At 42.4% G+C, this 19,732-nt stretch overlaps 1 protein-coding gene across 6 annotated transcripts in view; it reads left to right on the top strand.

The window, feature by feature from the left end:
- Nucleotides 1-19,732, top strand: part of Glis3 (GLIS family zinc finger 3) — a 447,159-nt gene that overhangs the window by 153,892 nt on the left and 273,535 nt on the right. For all 6 annotated transcript variants that reach the window (XM_076561823.1, XM_006987450.4, XM_076561816.1 and 3 more), the window contains one exon: nucleotides 7,456-8,572. In XM_076561823.1, coding sequence (XP_076417938.1) covers nucleotides 7,456-8,572 — 1,117 coding nt within the window. The remainder of the gene's footprint in view (nucleotides 1-7,455; nucleotides 8,573-19,732) is intronic.

Raw genomic sequence — 19,732 nt, 5'->3', positions numbered from 1 at the left:
CCCACCTGCCCACTCATCTACTCACACATGTATTAAGTACCCACTGTGTGCATAATGCAATGGTTTCGGGAAATCGTAGAGAGAATAAAGATAGAAACCATGAATTATAATTTGTTTGGGAAGACATAATTTCATAGTTATGTAAGCTTTTCCTTAAATATTTGATTAGGTGGCTGTGTAACTGCCTTTTCATTCAGCAGAGTTAGACTGAAAAGAAACCACTCCCCACTAGACAAAATTTATCTTCCTCAGGGTCGATGTGTGTGTGTGTAAGTAAAAGTGAGCTATGGTATAGTGTTTAAGGTCTATTTCTTTTGAAGATTACTATTTCATCTTTTAGAGGTTGTTACTTTCTTGGTAAAAACACAGTGTAGAATTGTTGCCCGTGAGTATCAGTTCTGGGGTGATGGATCTTGCAAAGGGGTTGCCCTCTGCATTCTTCAGTGCAGGTTATATCCTACTAGGGTGCCTTGTGGTCCTAAGACTGTCTCCTTTCCCCTTTCTTCTGTTCATATTTTCAGCTCTTCTATCCAGGCCTCCTTCCAGCCTCTAGTTGAGACTCTGCAATCATGGTTCCCAGATTGCTTATTTATGCCTTTTTTTTTTTTTTTTTTTTTTTTTTTTTTTTTTTTTTTTTTTTTTAGGTGAAAGCTTGTTTTCTACCTGGGACTTTAGTGATGGGAAGCCGCTGTCACTTTTCCCATTGATGATTATGCCTCAAGGGACTCCTCAGCCTCGCTGAGTGCTGCATGTAAAATTAACTCTGCTTATTGGTGGGTGTCACTGGAAACCTTCAGCTTCCTGTCTGTGGCAAGTCCCTCCCATGCCTGGAAGGCAGGCATAATTAGTGGAGAAATTGATGGTAGGCAGAACTCAGGCCGCTCAAGCCAGGTGCCTTACACAGTCCCTTTCATGGTGCGGCCAGAGGGGTCATTATCTCAGTGTTTCCTGGCATTTCGGGTTCCTTAGCATAATATCATATCCTTAAAAGACAACATCTTGACGATGCACTGACAAGTGTTTTAAGTATGTATTCTGTGAGCCCTTCGCTGGGAATTTTTTCCCCCAGATGGGCAAAGAAATGGGATTTGAGAAATGGCTTGGTGACGTGAAGGATGGAACCCACTTACGGCAGTTTGGAAAGGTTGCGTGCTGTATATGGTTGTTACGTTGGTTTGTGTGTTCCATCAGGTGAATGAGCTTGAGGGGCAACAGCGCAACCTGAAGGCATTTTCCAATCTAGCACTCAAGAGAAGCTGGCGAGTGAACCAGCTGAGCACTTCATACATCAGGGTCTTCTGTAGGTAGACGGGGCCAGAGAGGCCATGAACCATTCGGTCTGAGGGAAGCTTGGCCTTTGAAAAGCTGCAGAGTTGACTGTTTGCCCTGCGGTTGTATAATTGCTGTGCACTGTAGAAAATGGGAAACTATACAAAAGCATTAGGCAGTAAATGTGATCACCCTGAGTCCCATCACCCTGAGATACCGTGAGTGGAAATTTGATAAAGTCCCTTCAAATACGTGTGAACACATGCCCTACAGGCACTGGCTTTCCTGGCCATCAAGTTGACCATATAATAGACACAGTTTTATAACTTTTCCCAATATAAATATAGCTTAAGCTCTTTTCTGAGACATCTTCTTTAGCCTCATGGTTTCATCCCACCCCAAATGCTATTTTACAAAGAAAGGACAGAAATAAAATGAATTCTTACCAGTTCTTCATTACTAGGTCTTTAGTTCTTTTTTATGATTTTTTAAAAATCAAAATATAATTATATCATTTCCTTCCTCCCCTGTCCGCCCTCCAACTCCTCTCGTTCAAATTCATGACTTCTTATTCTTTAATTATTATTGTTGCATACATATATGCAAATAAATAATAAATGCAACCTGCTGAGTCCCTTTAGTGTTGCTTTTATAAGTATTCTTTAGGTCTGACCTCTTGGCATTGGGTAACGATTCAGGGAGTCTGTCCCTGGGAGAGACTAATTCTCCCTCTCTTAGCAGCCTTTAATTGCCTGTAGCTCTTCATTTAGGGTGGCAGCCCTGTGAAATCTCCCCCATCCATCTTGGCCTGTCAACTGGGATGATTATAGTTCAGGTCTTGTTTAAGCAGCCATGTTATTTTATGAGTGTGGCCTCCCTCCGTATCTAGAAGACACAGTGTTTCTGATTATTGCCGTCTTCCATCTCCTCTTCCTTGAGGGTATAGGAGTTGAGTTCTAGATGTGTCAACGGCAACTGGACACCCTGTAGTAGGTTGTTTTCTTCATTTAGACTAGTTGTGTTCTATAATGGTCTCCATCTGCTGTGAAATGAAGCGTCCTTGATGAGGCGTGAAAGATGCGCATACCTGTGAGTATAAGGATAGGTGTTTAGAATGAAGTTAGGAATCACACTGGTTTAGGAAAGTGGCCTTATTAGGCTCTCCTCTAAGTCTGTGACCTCACTAGGCATGCGCTCTTGGCTATGTTTACAGTACCAGTTACGGTTTCCCTCCAGGGACTTCAGTCCAGTTAAATAGCTGTTGGTTACCACCGAGATGCAAGTGCCACTACTGTACCTTTAGGGAACTCTTTTGCTGTGCCCATCATTGTGGTTCCCAGGCTTCACCACAGGGTAGGAGTAATGCATGTTTTCCTCCCCTAAGAACTTGCACTGGAGCTCTGTCTTTTACTTTAGTATTACCAATAATACTTTATTGGATTAACCTACAAATCTTCTGTTTCATGTCTCTATAGTGATTAGAATAAATTCTCAGGAGTTAAGATTTGTTGGTCTAAATGGCTATTAGTAGCACCTTTGATGCTCTTAATAGGCATCTTCATGTTGCACTGCAGAGAAGACCAACCCATATGTGAGCTGACAGTGGTCTCAGAAGTTACCATGTATTTAGTTTTATCTATACATTTTGTTAGTTTGAGATAGTAATTATGTAATTACCTTAATTGATATTTTTTCATTATTGACAATGTTGAGCAGTTTCCAGAGATTTGCCAGCTGCATTTCTTTCTTCTTTTTTTCTTTTACTTGATTTGAATGTAATTTTCTTCTGGGGGCCTTCCTCTGAGGGGACACGCTCCGCCTTTAGCTTGTGCTCTGTTTATTCCAAGGATGGGACCCCTTCCTCTGTGCTGTGTATTTGCTGTGATGAACTTCCCAGTCATTTCCCATCAGCCCACCCCAGTGCTAAACACATACTCTACTCGGTTGAAGAGTCAGGAGCCGCTGTCAACTTAGGTCTCGTCCATACCCTGCTTGCTGTAAGGGCCATTGCACACATGTCCCCTAAATGACAAGGTGTAGGGGTGCCGAACCACCTCTTCATACAGTTGTTCAGTATCTCAGCCTAGCAGAGCTGCTCAGTAAAGGAGATGGGATGCTGCCCGTGTGGGTTTTGTGGATGCCTAGCTTGTCTAGTGCGTCCACGTGCATTGTGGTTGAATAGTCACAGTCCGAGCAAGCATCATCCCGGTTTGAGGGGTGGTGGTTTCAAGACCCAGAAAGCCCACCTGGTTGGTTCAGTGACAGTTTTGCAGCTTGTCATCACAGAGGCCAGCCATCGCTTAGTGATGTCAGTCTAGATCCAAATACTTGGCATTTGTTTTCGTATCCTAAACTGGTATTATTGCCCTTTTTTTGTTTGCAGTATAGTAAGTCCACAAAGCTCAGCGAAGGTCGAGAAAAGGACTGAGGATGGACTCTAGGCTCCCTGTGCATTCTGACATCTTCTAAAGCTGTTGTGCGTTCATAAGCTGTCCTCACTCTTTTGGAAGATTTACTGGGGTACATAGAGGACAACTGCCAGACTGGCTAGGGCTGGTCTTCTTTCCCAGGATTGTCAGTGTATGACACATATATGTCATATATTGTATATTATACACATATAGATTTAGGTATATGCACACTTTGTATATGTACATGTGTTTTTCTTCATGAGCATCAGTCTGAGGAATTCCACACGACCTTTAAGTTGAAACTTTTTTTAAGCTTTATAACAAAACAGCTCAACTTGGTCATCATAGCTCCTGTGGCTTCTCGAGAGCATATTTTTCCTAATGGCTTCTGAGAATTTCACTTTGCTTTTATTTGGTTTTAGATTTATTGTCTTGCCTTTCACGTACAGTTCCAAATCAACCAGTCCCCAGAAATGATGTCGTTAGGAGCAGAGGAACATATGGAAGTGGAGATTGCTCTCAGTGTGGTGACACAGCTTTCTGAGTTTGTTGTCACTTTCTCTTCCACAGGCCTGGTGTGTGGAGCAGCAGGGGTCACGGGCTCGATTCCTGGGCCGCCTTCACACTTGTGGAGCATACTGTTGCAGAAAAACACATAACTTGTGCTGCAGTCCTAGCTGGAGTGATTCTAAGCCTTTTTTTTTTTTTTTTTTTTTTTTTAACCAAGTCTTTCCATCAAGCAGAGCATCGTGGACCACCACACTGGGGCTACAGTGTGGAGAAATGAGAACCAGCTGGGTCTGTGCCACTCACTCACCTTCATTCACACTTCACTAAGGACCTCCCACACTCCTTTGCTGTCACCGATTTTTAGTTATTTTCATTTTATAAAAGTAATTTAAGAGTCTAGTTAATTCATGTCATACTGCGTATTTAGTAAGGTAGTAGGTAAAAAGGCTTTGTAAGCTTTGTAGGTAATGGTTCCTCAGCTATGGTGGTTATTGTTTTTATGTTTTGATTCTGTTCACTGAGGTAGCATCTTGCTATGTAGTCTGTGTCGGTGTTGAGGTCATGATCTTCTGGCTTCAGTCCCCTGGGTCCTAGTGTGGGGTTCCAGGCTTGTCTCACCAAGCTGGGCTCTTTCTTATGCACTCTCTCGATCAACAGGTGTTTGAGTACTTACTTTGTATTTAACACTCCGGCAGTACCAGGGAGATAAAAATCATCCTTTCGATGGAAAGGTCTTGACATTTGTGAGCACAGCCCTCGGAGATGCTGCAAAGTGTGATGCAGATGGTGGAGCTGCCTTGCATAGAGGACTCTTAGCACAGTGATAGATTTCATGGGGGTAGGACTTTGAATGATTAAATCTCCTGAAGTGTATATCTGAGAGACACAGGAAGTGAGTGCCATTTGTTGAAAGTTTTGTTCTTATTGGGCATTTGAGGTGTCAGGGAGGGAGAGGCATGAGCTAGTCTCTGTTCATGGCTTTGCTTTTAAGTAGACTATTGAATTTGCTTTCTGAGAGGGACTTGACAACTGCCTTGGAAAACTGAGATGCTGAGGAAGTTAAGCAGCCCAGCATGTCTGCACAGGGATATGCTGGACTATAAATTAAGCCAAGTTCAGCATAATTTAAGAGAAAAGAGATTTGCTTTTCAGTATTGGAAAAATGAACATGTTTCTTGATGCTGCCATTGAGCCAAATAACGCCGTTTTATCAGCAAAGTGCATACAATTGAATGAGCTCCTCTGGCTGTGAGTCACTGCTTAGAAGTCTGAAATGTTCCAAAATGGCTCCCTCCCGAGAACAGGCACCCATTTGGCCATAGAACTCTGTCAGTATTCTGACATCCCATAGTTTCTTGACCTTGGCGAAAAGCAGAGTCCTTGTTTCCACGTCTCCTACAGCATTTCTACTGATGCAGCTTGTGTGTGAATGTAATTCCTGACTCTCATCGGGGGATAGGGTCAAAAGGCTCTTGACATCCCATCACCAGGAGCCTTCTGCTGAGCTCTGCAGGAAGAGCCATGTGCTCACTCTAACTGTGCTTGGAAAATAATTGAGAAGTGTCCACGGGGAATTAAAACCCAAATGGCTCAGAGACCACTGTGGAGCTTGCGGAAGGACTTTAGTCCAAATGTAAGGATGGGAAGCAAGATACAGATCTGTGTCAAGGGCAGTTGGACATAGGTCCCTGCTGTGTTTGTCACTGGTAAACATTACCGCACCGATGGCAACCTCAGGTCGATGGCACTGTTAACTCCTTACACTGTGCTTTTCCAGAGCTGAGATGTCTGCTTGACAGTATCCCCGACTTGGCAGAAACAGTATGCCTGGTTTCTTTTTGTGAAGCAAGGTAGGGGACAGGTGAAATGATGCTTCTTCCCCCTTCCTTTGCAGCAGGTTGATATTTAACAGCCAGAGACAATAAGTGGGTTCATGTAGGGAAGTCACATATTTTGCATAAAAATTTTTAGTGACTAATTTATTTAAATAAAAGAATCTAGAAAGGCAGTTGCAGACACATTTCAATTAAGCCATAATTCTCAGCTCTCTACTCTGTCTGATTTGGGATCTGGTACCTTTTCTCTGTGTCTACATGTTGACCCTCTTGGGGATGAATGTTCTGTCCAAGGGATAATAGCTTTTCTTTTCTTTCTTTTTTTTTTTTATTGTTTTTAAGGGGATAATGTTCCTGGAAAACAAAATGGATTTCCAATGGGCTAGAGTTATCATTATGAACCACTTTGATATACAAACAATAAATTGTGACATGTTTAGCATTTTTTTTTTTGTAAATGGTAAGGACAGGGAAGGCATTGTTATAAAAATGAACCACTGCAAGTGAATGACCTGTTCTTGGCCTGATGTTGCTCAGATCCAAGGACAAGAGCTCATGGGAAACCTATCTAACAAGTATGGTTAAACCCCATATGGCCTGATCCATGACTCCAAATGCAGCTTTTCAGTTTGTTACTTCTCTATGTATAATAACTTTGTTCTGTTAAGGACTGTTTTTTTTGTGTATGTGATAAAGAGTGAATTCCGTGCCTCCAGCATGCTAAGTATGCTCTTTATCACCCATGTATTTTACATTTTCACAAATTTCATCAATTTCTAGGGTCATTTGAAATGAACGAGTACCTGGCATTGTAAATTGCCCTTTAAAAGATGTCTAATTTGATCAGTGAGACTAAATTATAAAATTATTAGTAAACCTCTAGCACAAATATTTAACTTGGAAGATTTACTTTAAAAAAAAAAAAGGCACCACGAGCTTATTATGTTACCTTCTCAAGTAGATTTTAATTGGAGACTAGTACCATTCAGAATTGTATAACCTGATAGCCTACCATGGCTTGATGCACACAGACTCAGTAGGTGCTTGACAGATACTCATTTGATTTACCAAGACAAGCATCTATAACTTTTTCCTAAGCCACAATTTTCCCATTCTATATAAAAAGAGACACTTGGAAATAAAGTGAGGACTCTTTATTCTCATTAAAGTACTAGAATTATTTATAACAATAGCTCTTTTTTCATTATTCTAGTAAGCATGAGTTTTTATTGTTTGTCTTGGTAAACTATTATTTACCTGGAACTAAAAGCCTTGGCCTCTATCGGCGTCTAAGAACTTGTGTTCAGTGAGGAATGTAATAAGGGGAAATACTTAAGGGATTGTTGGCGCAGTGTTCTCTTAGCTCTTAAGCAATCCACAGCTCACTGAAATGTTTTTTTTTTCTCCCTTCTCTTTGGCCGCTGCTCCAGGTCCCTTATTTTGCAAGAGTCTCTGGTGTCCACGACTTTGAGTCTGACCGAGAGTCAATCGGCCTTGAGTGTGAAGCAAGAGTGGTCTCAGAGCTACAGGGCTTTCCCTTCACTTTCATCCAACCACGGCTCGCAGAATGGCATGGACCTAGGGGACCTCCTTAGCTTGCCCCCTGGCACGCCAGGGTCCAGCAGTAGTGTCTCTAACTCTTTACCACCCTACCTTTTTGGCATGGAAAATAGTCACTCCCCTTACCCTAGTCCTCGGCACTCAGCAACCAGGTCCCACTCCACCCGCTCCAAGAAGAGAGCGCTGTCCTTGTCCCCGCTGTCCGATGGCATTGGGATTGACTTCAACACTATCATCCGTACTTCGCCCACATCCTTGGTTGCCTACATCAACGGATCAAGAGCCTCCCCTGCCAACATGTCTCCACAGTCCGAGGTCTATGGGCATTTCCTGGGTGTTCGCGGCAGCTGCATCCCCCAGTCTTGTGCAGTATCCAGTGGGCAGAAAGGCGTGCTGGTGGCCAGTGGAGGACAGGCACTGCCAGGCTATGGCGAGGATGGCACGCTGGAGTACGAGCGCATGCAGCAGCTGGAGCACGGTGGCCTGCAGTCCGGACCTGTAAACAACATGGTGCTGCAGCCGGGCCTTCCGGGCCAGGATGGCCAGTCAGCCAGCATGCTCAAAACGGAGCGCCTGGAGGAGTTTCCAGGCAGTTCCTTGGACCTGCCCTCCGCGCCGCCTCTCCCTCCTCTTCCCCCGCCTCAGGGCCCCCCACCCCCGTACCATGCCCACCCACACCTTCATCACCCAGAGCTCCTGCCTCACACGCAGCCACTGGCCCTGGCCCAGGCTGGCCTGGATGAGGATGGGGAGATGGAGGACTCAGGGGGAAAGCACTGCTGTCGTTGGATAGACTGCAGCGCCCTATATGACCAGCAGGAGGAACTGGTGAGGCACATCGAGAAGGTCCACATAGACCAGCGCAAGGGGGAAGACTTCACCTGCTTCTGGACTGGCTGCCCCAGAAGGTACAAGCCCTTCAACGCCCGCTATAAACTGCTGATCCACATGAGGGTCCACTCTGGGGAGAAGCCCAACAAGTGTACGGTGAGTGAGTTGGAGTTTCCAAAGCCCTGGGCCACCTTTCTTGGAGGCCCAGCTTCAATGCATGCATGTATTTTTACCAAACACAGTCATGAAGTCAGGTGACCATTTCTGTTTTTGTGGAAATTGCCTGTGTGGTGGGGTAATGGCCCCCATAAGATTGCTTGCCTCTTCAGCTAGCTGGCACCAGGGGAAGGTTTCTTTGATAACTGGTGGCCACTGGTTTCTCTCACTTCTAGTACGAGCCCAATGCCACTGTGATAGCGGAGGCTGGTATATATGCCTTACTGTAGTCTGGGACAATGTGGATGGGACACAGACTTAGTGTTCTCTTGGCTACATGGGTGTTCAAGGGCAGGGGACCGTGTGCAGTGCCACAAGCAAACTTTTGTGCTTTTCCCAAGTAAATACTCAGTTGTTTTTTTTATAAACCTTCAAAAATTTAGGTGAGACTTGGGAGGAATGAGTCTGATATTTAAGAAAGGAATTCTCCACTTAGGAACTTGACTACTGGAATTGTTTTAGCATGCACCCTCACACCAGCACATTGTACCTTTCAGAGTTGTGAAACTCATTAATGACTTACAGAAAGGAAACCGGGGGCTACCACAGGAACGGGGGCTCGTGGGGTCTCACTTAATTTTGAGGAAAGATGATTTTGTGGGAAAGCATAAGAACCATGGGCTGAGAAGGGTGTGCGCCTTTTGTGTTGAAGGACATGGGTCTGATGTCTGTCCTGCCTCCCTTTTTCTCAGCACCAACCCCGGAACTGTGATTCTGTGTCTTGGCAAAATTGGCTGTTTTGAATAATATGATTCCTAAATGCTTTCACAACAATTTCACACCTCCCAGAAACCCTCAGGGCTTACAAGCAGGACTTCACCCGTGGGATCACAGAGATAGCTTTGCACAATCTGAGATGGCTCACTGAATCTTTGCAAAAAAAGAAGAGCATATGTTTTCTATTAGTCTAGATGGACAGGAATAGTTCTTCAGAGTTAGAACTGAGAAGTCTGTGTATTCCGTAATATTGAGAGTTCTAGAGAGCAGCGATGAGTGAAGACTATAAACCAGTTGGAAAAGAACTTGTTTGAACTGTGACTTCCCAACCAAAGTCATCTCTTTCTGTAGTATGCGATATAAAGCCTCTGGACTGTGTTTCTGTTTGATTATAGATTGGCCAAACTCTGATTCATGCAAAAGCATACCATATAGGTGATAGCAGGCACGCAAGAACGAGAAGCACTTTTTACCATGCAGTAGGTGTTTTTGAAAGAGTTTTAAGGCTTTTTGGTGGAATGAAATTGCATTTCTTGTCATTACATTATACCCCATGTTGTGATTTTTCTTAAGGAAAACCTGAAGCTGATGCATTGTGAGCATGCCAGGTTCCATGAGTGAAAAGAATAATTACATTCCAGGAGGCCAAACCGTACTCTGTCAGTAGGGTTCTGTGTTAAAAATGCCAGAATGAGACAAGCGATTGAAGGCAATTCCATTTACTCTGTTTGGAACACAGGAGCCCGTTGCAAACAGGAAAGACATCCAGTCTCCGAAGGAAAACAGTCCAACCTTTTAGTTCTGACTAATCCTGGCTGAAAATATTACTGGATTGGGTTTTACTGAAGTAAACATTAAAGTTTGAATTATCAAAAAAATACTTTTTTTGCATTGCAACATTAATTTTTATGCAAAAGGATTTCCCCATTTCCACCTCTGGTCCCAGAGTTTTCAAAGATGTACAGCTTTGCAGAGTTGGCTTTTGCTAAAGAGCACGGTGAATATTAAAAATAGCGTTGAGGGAAAGGATGGCTGTGAGGTGAATGTGTGCAGACCTGCACCACTGTTCACTCGGCCCTTTAGGACAGGCGGATGAGGCAATTTTGCTCTCCTAATCAGCCCTCTCATTAATAGGTGGGACCTTTGCAAAACTCACACTACTAATCCGATAGCATATCAAAACTAGAATCACAAACCACTCACATGCTGTGATGCAACTAAATTTAAACAAATAAAAGTTTTTTTTTAAGGAGTAACTGGTGGTATAATTCCACTGTTGGGAGGGTGTGTTTTTAACGGGAAGATACCATTTTTGTATAAACTTACATATCATGAACCTTCTATCTTCTGTTTTGTTGCTCCATGTCATGTGCTTGACATGTGGGCCAGCAGACAACATGGCTAGAGCCATGCCAGGTAAAATGACCATGCTCTTCTTTTGGAGAGGTGGTATTGAGGTTGTTTTTGGTGGCTACCAAACCTAGAGGTAGTTTAAATTCTAAGGCCCAGTCCATTTTTACTTAGTGTATATCTGATTCTATTAATTACTCTTATCTGTATGATTGTTGGACTTTGTTATCATTTTCGCTTACTGGGATTATTGAACCAAGAGAGGGAATGGTGACCCCTATGTGTCTGGTGACCATGACTTCAAGCAACACAAAAAAAATCTTCTGGAAGTTATGGTAAAAGGAGGGTGTGTCAGGACTAAGGCCTGCTTTACAATAAGAGGCTGCTGTGGAATCCTCCCCACAAGCCAAGTTCCCTCTGCTCCATGGGAGAATGCATTCTATCAATCATTTCTCATTGTGGCTCTGCAGACTAACCCGGAACCTGGGGGACAGATCACTCTGGATTCTTAGTGGCACAGCCAGGGGAAGATTCTGAATTCATTATTTGCTTCTGTTACTGGAAGAAAAGGATGGGTTCCTTTCTCATCCATACAACCCTGCCCTTCACCAGATGACATTCTGACTGCCTCTGTGGAAAGAGCAGCCGACTTCTGTCCTTAAAGTCCAGGTTGCATTGAAGAGATGGTCCCAGAGAGTTGTGCAGAGTTTGGGAAAGCCAAGGCCTCAGTAGGCAGAGAGGCAGGTCTCAAATCAGAAACAAGATGTAGCAAGGTCACGTTTTAAAGCAACCACGTCTATTCACTCATAACTTTTAATAAAGCCGTTTCTAGGTGCCCAGCATTCTGTTTCTACCTTCTTGCCTTTAGCTCAGCTTTACCTTTGGCAAATTCTGACCAGTCTTTCTGAGATGATGAGGTGCCTGGTTTTCGATTCAGAACAAAGTCTTAAAGACAGGGAGTTTGCGTCTTTCTCTTTTTAAAAGACCATTTCTATGTTCCTAAGAGGATAACATAAAATGTATCAAATCGTGGAAGTATACAACCGTTCCTTGAGGCTCCCATAGTGGTGGTTCCAAAAGAATGTGTCAAGTGCTTTGACCCTATGGAGGGTGGCCAGTGGCCAGTAGTGTTTCCCGGGGAGGTTTTGAAGTGCATTCTGACTGACAGGAGAAGTTTGGTCCATGAGTGTTGATGCTGAGAAATGGCCTGCCCCACGAGCAGGGCCCGGGGTTCTGTTTGGGATCAGAACCACCTGGCCCGTTTTCCTGCACAATCGAAAGCAGTTGTGCTGGGAGGTTAGGGAGTGTTCAGAAGGGAATTAGGGGCGGTGCGGGCTGCCACTTACACTTTGCTTATTTTTCCTGGATGAATTTAATCCAATAGCAAAAAGGAGTTTTGCAAAACTTTTACCCACCCACAAATTTTCATGAAAATGTCACTGACCAAAGACAGTTTTGAATTTTGTATGAATTGACTCATTCCTCCACAGGCATTTTCCCTGGCAAAATCCAGTATATTTGCTTTGGCTAGGATAGTGGGCAGTTTGCTTTTTAAGTAACATTGGATTATGAGCACAAGAAAATAAATACAGAACTGGGGCCATGTCCCCATTCCGCTTTTATGGCCTGATGTATGGGTCATGGGCCAGCTTTGGCCATGCAAGATAATTTTTGAGGAAAAGTAAATCTGTTGTAAACTTGTCTCCCTCCACGACCTTTATTTTGTTATTTTTGATAAGACTTGGCATCAGTGTCATTATCACAATTATATGGCCAGAAGGGACCTTAGAAAAATATTATTTAACTGTAATTATTAGTTAGCACACCAGAACCTTTATATTGGCAGCAGTGTGAAAATTTTCATAGTACCAAGTATTGATAAAGGTATGGAGAATGAGGTGCGTGCCTGTGTGTTAATTTTTCTAGAAAAAGTAAATTGGTATGAGCACCCTGGAGAGCAAGAAGTTTGGAATTGCATAGTAAGGTTAAAATGTGCATATCCAACAAAACCATGTCTCGGTGTCTCCCCTGAAGACTCTTTCACATGGGCAGCATAGAAACCTGGGATGAGACACATACTAACATTTATGGCTTTATTTGTATAAAAATATAATTAACTCAACTGTCTACAGACAAGGTAAACCAATTGACTATGGTTTATTCCTATGAAATACTATGAAAGAATTGAAGATTAGTGAAATGCATTCCACATGGTAAATCTCATAAAAAAAAAAGTTGAATAATGTGGTATGTGCAAAATGTGGTATAATACAATTTATGTACATTGAAACCCACAGAAGAACTATAAGGATCTGAAGATAAACAATTATGTGGTTAGACAAATCCTATGTGCAGGGTAACCAGTAATCTTAGGGTAGTGGATAGTTCTAGAGAAGAAAGAAATATGAAGAAATAGGATGTGGGGATTTTGCTTATTGTCTTTCTAAGACAGAGAACTAAGGTATGGAAAAACTCTAATTTCTGTCTAGCTTCGTGGTGGTGATACAGGTGTTGCAGGGGCTTCTTATGTATCCTCTTATTTCTACTTGAAATGTTTTACAACTTTTTATTTTTATCCTAATACAGTAGGAAATCAACTAGTATACATTCCAACTTCCTTCCACACATACCATTTTTCAGATGAGAACAAAGCGAAGGAAAATGGATTTTTCCACGGGTATTGTTTAGCTGCTCCCTGTTCTGGGCCCCCTGGGCAGAGTTGCTGACTTTCCTGACATTGAACTCACCTGGAGTGCTTTGCAGAGCCCCAGTACCTGGTCTGCACAGGAGAGTCTGGGATGTGATCCGTCTGGGTGAAGTTCCTGTAGATGGTCCTAATGGGGATCCATGCCTAAAAACCAGGCTCCTCAAGTTTCTAAGTTCTGACCTTGAGCTCTAGATAGATAAAAGCCTGACATGTCTCTGAGTTCAAGCATGGAGGGGCTGTGTTAGGACTGAGAATATTCTCATCTTCACTGTTATCTGATAATGACCAGGGTAGAGTCAATATTTCTTAGAATAAAACACAGAGATGAGAGGTGAAGGATTGGAGTGACCCAGGGCAGTAGCAGCAAATGTGAGTTTATCTCATATGCACAGGTTTACTGTTTTGTACTAGTAGTTAAAAGATTGAGATGGGACTTGTCCTGAACTGTAGGCAGAGTATTGCCATCTTCTTGGTTCCTTGAGTTAACAGTGACACTGAGAAAGTGGTTATATAGTTACCATTTTTAAAGGGAGGAGAGAGTTGATCCTGGCCAAATACATTACAGACTCTCCTTGTAATAAAAAAAATGCATCTTCAAATAGTTTTGCTACTATGAACATTTCTGAAGAGTTGGTATGTTAAAAAAAACTGAATTTTCTCTTTTTATAAAATCTGCCTGATATGATTAAATAAATAAAATTAACATTAATATCCTCTTTGTCTCTTGAGGCTGAAATACCACCAGGAAAACATCTGGTAAAGATCAGAGAGACTGTAACTTCCAAGTCATATCCCACAAGGCATCAGTCTGTCAAATATTAGCTGCAAACTCAATGATTTCAAACATAAAATCCAATCTCAAGATTTTCTCCAGTCATTTTTTACATAAGATTCAAACATATTTATCTATGTATATACATGTTCAACATAATATATATATATATATATATATATATATATATATATATATATATATATATATATATATAACCATAAACTGCAGCTCCCTAAGAATAGGTAACAGTCAAACCACAGAAGTTGCCATCAGATGGGGAACTGACCACCATCTATAAGGCCTCTGTCAAATCAGATTTCACATCCCACGATTGGAAACCTGCCATTTAGTAGTGGTTTAATTCGATTTCTCTGTGGAAAGCATTTAATCCACTTTACCTGGGAAACTAGCCTTTCTTGAACTTTGCCCTGAAAATAAATTCATAACAGATTTCAGCAAATGTTTTGAAGAAAATCATGGTTTATATTTCTTTATTCTGTGATTTTAGGATTAATGAAAAATAATAGGTAATGAGAGTGTCTCAAAGAGGTTAATATTCTAGGGTTAATCCTCATGAAGTGAAATCATTAACTACTTAATGGTTAATGTTCCTTCTAGTTCACATTTATTTTGTTGTTCATCTCTAATTTTATGCCCTGAAATAACATTTTTAGAATTAGAATTGTGTAAATCTTTCCACAGATGATTAGATTAAGGGAGTATATGTCAAATCTTTTGAGTTTTGTTCATGTACTGTTTTACAAATGTATTTTTTTCTTAGCTCTTTCAGACTTCAACAGTGTGGAAAATTCATTTTGCAATTTATTAGAAAGGTCTTTAGTGACCTTTGGAATATTCCTTAATTATCCCTTCTTTGAGTGGTCATGTTGACATCTTTGAGTCCAGATAGAATTTGATCCTGTAGAATAAAAGAACAAACTCATTTATATATATTTTAAAGGCAGTCTGTTGATTCTCTGATCTCTCAGAGATTATTTCCTTCAAGTTCTAGAACAAATGACTTGGAAAAGAAATTTTTTTCCTTTCCTTTTTTTTCTATGTAGTTAATAGTTCCTGGAGTAATTATTGAGCCAGAGCTTCTAGACCATAGTAAAACAATGGATGTATTAACCTGGACAGTGGATGTGTGTCTAGCAAACCCAGAACCAGGACAGGACATGCCTGATTTCACAGTTACCCAACTGTGGGCAGCCAGGTGGCCTTATTCTGTATGAGTACTATGGAGCCTAAATAGCGTCATTACTCACATAGACTTTCGTGAGAAAATTGAGTGACGCCTGGCTGCCATTGTTGGGTAGCACAGTGTTTATATGTATTTTCTTGGTCTATAGACCTGCACTTCAGTAGGGGGAACAGCTAATTCTTTAGGAGAAATTTAAGGACATTTTAAAGATGATTAATCCGAGAAGTGGTTTAGAAGTTGGAAAATGAGATGTCTTGGGCAATGTGCTGAGTAATTACCCACAATGCTCCAAACAAAGAGCTCCCCTTTCTATTTGATTAGAATGTTATTGCAAACCTGATCACACAGCATGCATACTGACATGTGGACTCCATGAGTGTTCTTTCACTCATCTGATCACTAAGTGCAAATTATGAACTGCATCCTGCCCTGGAAGCCAGACAATGACATGGGATATTCCCTTGAGGAATTCACAGTCTAGGGATGACCCGTGAGCATGTGTCAGATACACAGCAGGGGCTGTGGTATAAGCCTATGAAACTGTTTCTCCTGCAAACAGGAGAGACTTACTGCTTTGCATGTACAAGTACAGACTTCTCAAGGGAGGCCGGCATCTTGAAAGGAGAGCCAGCATTTTGTGAAGAAAGGAAGGAGGCCATTCAAATGGAGGTACCACAATATCCCATTAGAAGAAATGATCTCTAAAAATTCGATAGTTCTAGGTAAGAGTGGAATGGAGTGCTGTAAGGAACCCCCCTCCCATGGGACTTCTCCTATCCAATGGGAACATTACTAAAATTTGGTCAGTTACAAACCTAGTTAGTGTAAATGGAAATCTAGTTAATAAAAATGAAACCCTTAGGCACTGTCTTCATTGAGGAACCAACACTGTGTTTTAGTGTACGTGAAGTGAACCATTGACTCTAGCCATTTCCATCATCTCCGAGGCTTAGTTTCATTCTGTATTGCAGTGTGCCTATGGGCTGGGAAAATGGCTTAGTTGACAAAGTGGTTTTCTATATCCACTTGAGGGGCTAAGTTGAAATTCCCAGAACTCACATAAAATCCTTGGTGTGGTGGTGGGCTTCTCTCAACCAGGGAGATGGGGATCCCTCGAGCTCTCCGTGGTCTTGACCCTATCTCAAAAATGAGAGTGAATTGAGGAGGAGGTCTGATGTGTGCCTCTGGCCTTCACACTCACACATGTGCACAAGCACGCCATCCCCCTGAGCCCTCCCCCTGCCCCTCCCCCTCCCGCATACACAGTGTAGCTGGTGAGGATACACAGATTGTCTTCTTTGCCATGTCAGCTGCTAGGGAGCCATGTGAGTGGGGACAAGCAAAGGCCTTTCTGTTGTGGGCTTTAAAGATAAACAATTAAAAACCTGGGCAAGGCTAGAGAAGGAGACCAAGACTGTTTGATCAATTATGTAAAATGATTAACATGTGGACAGAGGCCATGTACATTATCCTGTGCATGAGTAGCTCTCCTTTAGTTAAATATTTCCTTTAATAATCTGTAAAGAGACTGGAGAACTGTTAAACAAAGCTGTGGCCTGGCGTTTATTATGCTGAGCTCGTCAGCCCCTTTTAAACTTTTTCCTCTACTGCTGAGCTTCATTTTGGATTTTTTTTTTCCAGCTCACACTAATTAAGAGGGAACAGAGCTAAAAGCTTAAAATGTTTAGTGGAAAGAAAACCCCTAAATCAATTATTCTCAATATGGCTCTCTTATCCCAGGGAGTCTATAAGGCCACTGGACCACTGTAGACCACAGCCCTGTGTAGATTGCAGTGGCCCATGAGAGGGAGTTGTCCATTTGTTCCTGGAGCTACATTGGCTGCACTTTCCTACCTTGTTGGGCTGCTCAAGGGCAGATCCTCTGCCTACTTCAGAACACAGGCATTAGGGTTGGCCCTGGATTCTTACTCTTGGAAGTTATAAGGCAGCTTCTCAGGCTGATCATTGTAGAACAATTTCTGTGCTTTAGAGTGTTTGATGGCATTTCACTGGGCACCAGACTTCTGAGTGTGCCCTTTGTTAAGAAACTCTGCTATACTGAGTTCTCCTTGGCCACGCCCTCCTCACTCCACTCCCAGAAATCAGCTTTCTAGTGTGCAGCTTCTCAGGAAAAGCCAGTAGAACAGATTTGGGATTGAGGGCAGTTGTAGAGAAGGGGAAACGGAGGACCCAGCCATACATACATAAAATCTGAAGTAGAAATATGTTCCCGGTTCATGTGTGGTGGCTCCCTCTGAGGCTCCATGCTTCTTGAAGGGCTCCTTTGCCTCACGCCCCGCTTGTCCTTTGCACACAGTTGAGGCTTCCTTTGGGGGATCATGGAAAGATAAATCCATGCAGACAGAAGTAAATGGCTAAGAAGAGTTTCAGTGTGTTGGCCTTCCCAGAGGGAACTGAGCTTTGACGAGGGAGGGAGGGAGGGAGGGAGGGAGGGAGGGAGGGAGGGAGGAAGGAAGGATGGACGGACATATTAAACCTCTCCCTTCAACCAAAAATTCCTTCAGGGAAATGGAGGCAAATGAAAATGATTGTGCTAGGAGCTATTAGATTAATCCTCACAGCGGGGCTTAAAAATAACCTGTAGGTCTTGAGACTCAGGCTCTTTTCCTTCTACTGGTTTACTGGTCATCTTTAGGTCCTACCATAGCTCAATAATTAATATGTAGCAGACCACACACACACACACACACACACACACACACACACACACACACACACACACACACCACTGAAGCTTAGCTGGTAAGTACATTGTGATTCCTTAGTCTGTTATTTCTACTTGTGTAAATACTTGAAAATAAAAGCATTCAAAATAAGTAAAATGTTTTGACTTGACGTTTTGGAAAGAGGAGTCTATTCCCTGCACCTCCTGGGTAAGCTATGAAAGTGAATCGGCCAGTTTCCCACCATGTTTTGACATCTCTGAAATCACCGAAGGATGAAGTGAGGGCTGGACGTTGTGATGGACCTGTCTGCAATGCTAGTGTGCCTGAAGCTGCTACAGGAGTGGGGGGAGCTTGAAGCCAGCCTGGGGTAGTAATGGGGGGTGGTGAGAGGTTCGAATCACCCTGCGCGCACAGCAGTGATGTGAAAAGGCAAAAGGTAGGAGTAAAGTATTGTCAACTATATTAAGATGATCTCAAGCTGTCCCGGACAGTTTCAGATCTTTGGCTTGGTGTAATGAAAGTTCCTTTCTCTTCCAAGTTGTATTACAGTTAGCTTTTTGCAGTTCTGTAGTAACCCAGGATCCTTAAGATTGGGGCTGCAACCCGAGCCTAGTATGAAGAAGTTAATGATGTTTAAGCAACTTTCAAAGTGATGCGTTTCTTCCTTCATGTCATTGGGCAGAAGTCAGTCACATGGCCCAAAATAACTGCAAAGGAGTCTGGGAGTGTGGTCTTTCTGTGGACTCAGGAGAAAACTTGCAAGTATTGATGAATGTATAAAGATAAAGAGTATAAGGCATTAGTCCATGGTGCCAGAAGTCCCCCTCATTCCTTCTGTTCCATCAAGGCCTTTCGTAATTCCTTGAAGAGAAGAGACATCTCAGTCGCTTTACTCTTGATGTCTGAGCTTCGCATGAGTGATGACCACATCTAATCACGCTGCTTTGGTTTGTTTGTTTTTAAAGAAAAAAAATTGTTTTCTTATCAGTGCCAGCCTTGAAATTTTGCTTTTCAATTTGCTAATTTTTCCCCAGCCCAATCGCCCCCCCCACAAAGATTCCATTGGCATTCAATCAGTACTGCTGGGAAATTCTCCTTATCTCAAATGGTTTACTCAGTTCCCCCACCTTGTCCAAATGACACATTCTGGGTGTATAATTCACTGCTGCTCATCATCTTTTGCGCCATGAGGCTCTGTGGTGTTTTCCTATCCCACAGGCACTCACCCTTCAGGGATAGCTGGTCATCATCGAGGGCAAGGTCACAGATGAATCGACATTCAGCATTGTGTGTAGAAATTTGGGTGTGACAGCTACTTCCATAAGACCCTGAAACAGTGTTTCCCATCTTTACTTCACAAAGTAGCTTATTTGATACACATAGTGTGGTCATAAATGTTCTTCTGTATTTGATACACACAGTGTGGTCATAAATGTTCTTCTGTTCTCTGAATGCTTGCTTTTGGTCATGAACTGGCACACACTCAAGGAAAGAATGACAATGTACCTCTATGGATACTGTTGGTCCATTTCCATAAATATATCCAAACAAAATGAAATTGCCTGACTCTTTAGAATATGCCCTTTAGTGTGTTTAAACTTGCAAAATTATCCCTACAAATGACAAATTGTAAACATCGTGTAAAACCACAGCCCTGGTT

This window comes from Peromyscus maniculatus, chromosome 1 (genome assembly GCF_049852395.1).
Source record: "Peromyscus maniculatus bairdii isolate BWxNUB_F1_BW_parent chromosome 1, HU_Pman_BW_mat_3.1, whole genome shotgun sequence".
Lineage (NCBI taxonomy): Eukaryota > Metazoa > Chordata > Mammalia > Rodentia > Cricetidae > Peromyscus > Peromyscus maniculatus.
Note: the sequence above shows the minus strand (reverse complement) of the source record. Positions and strands in the feature narration are given on the sequence as shown.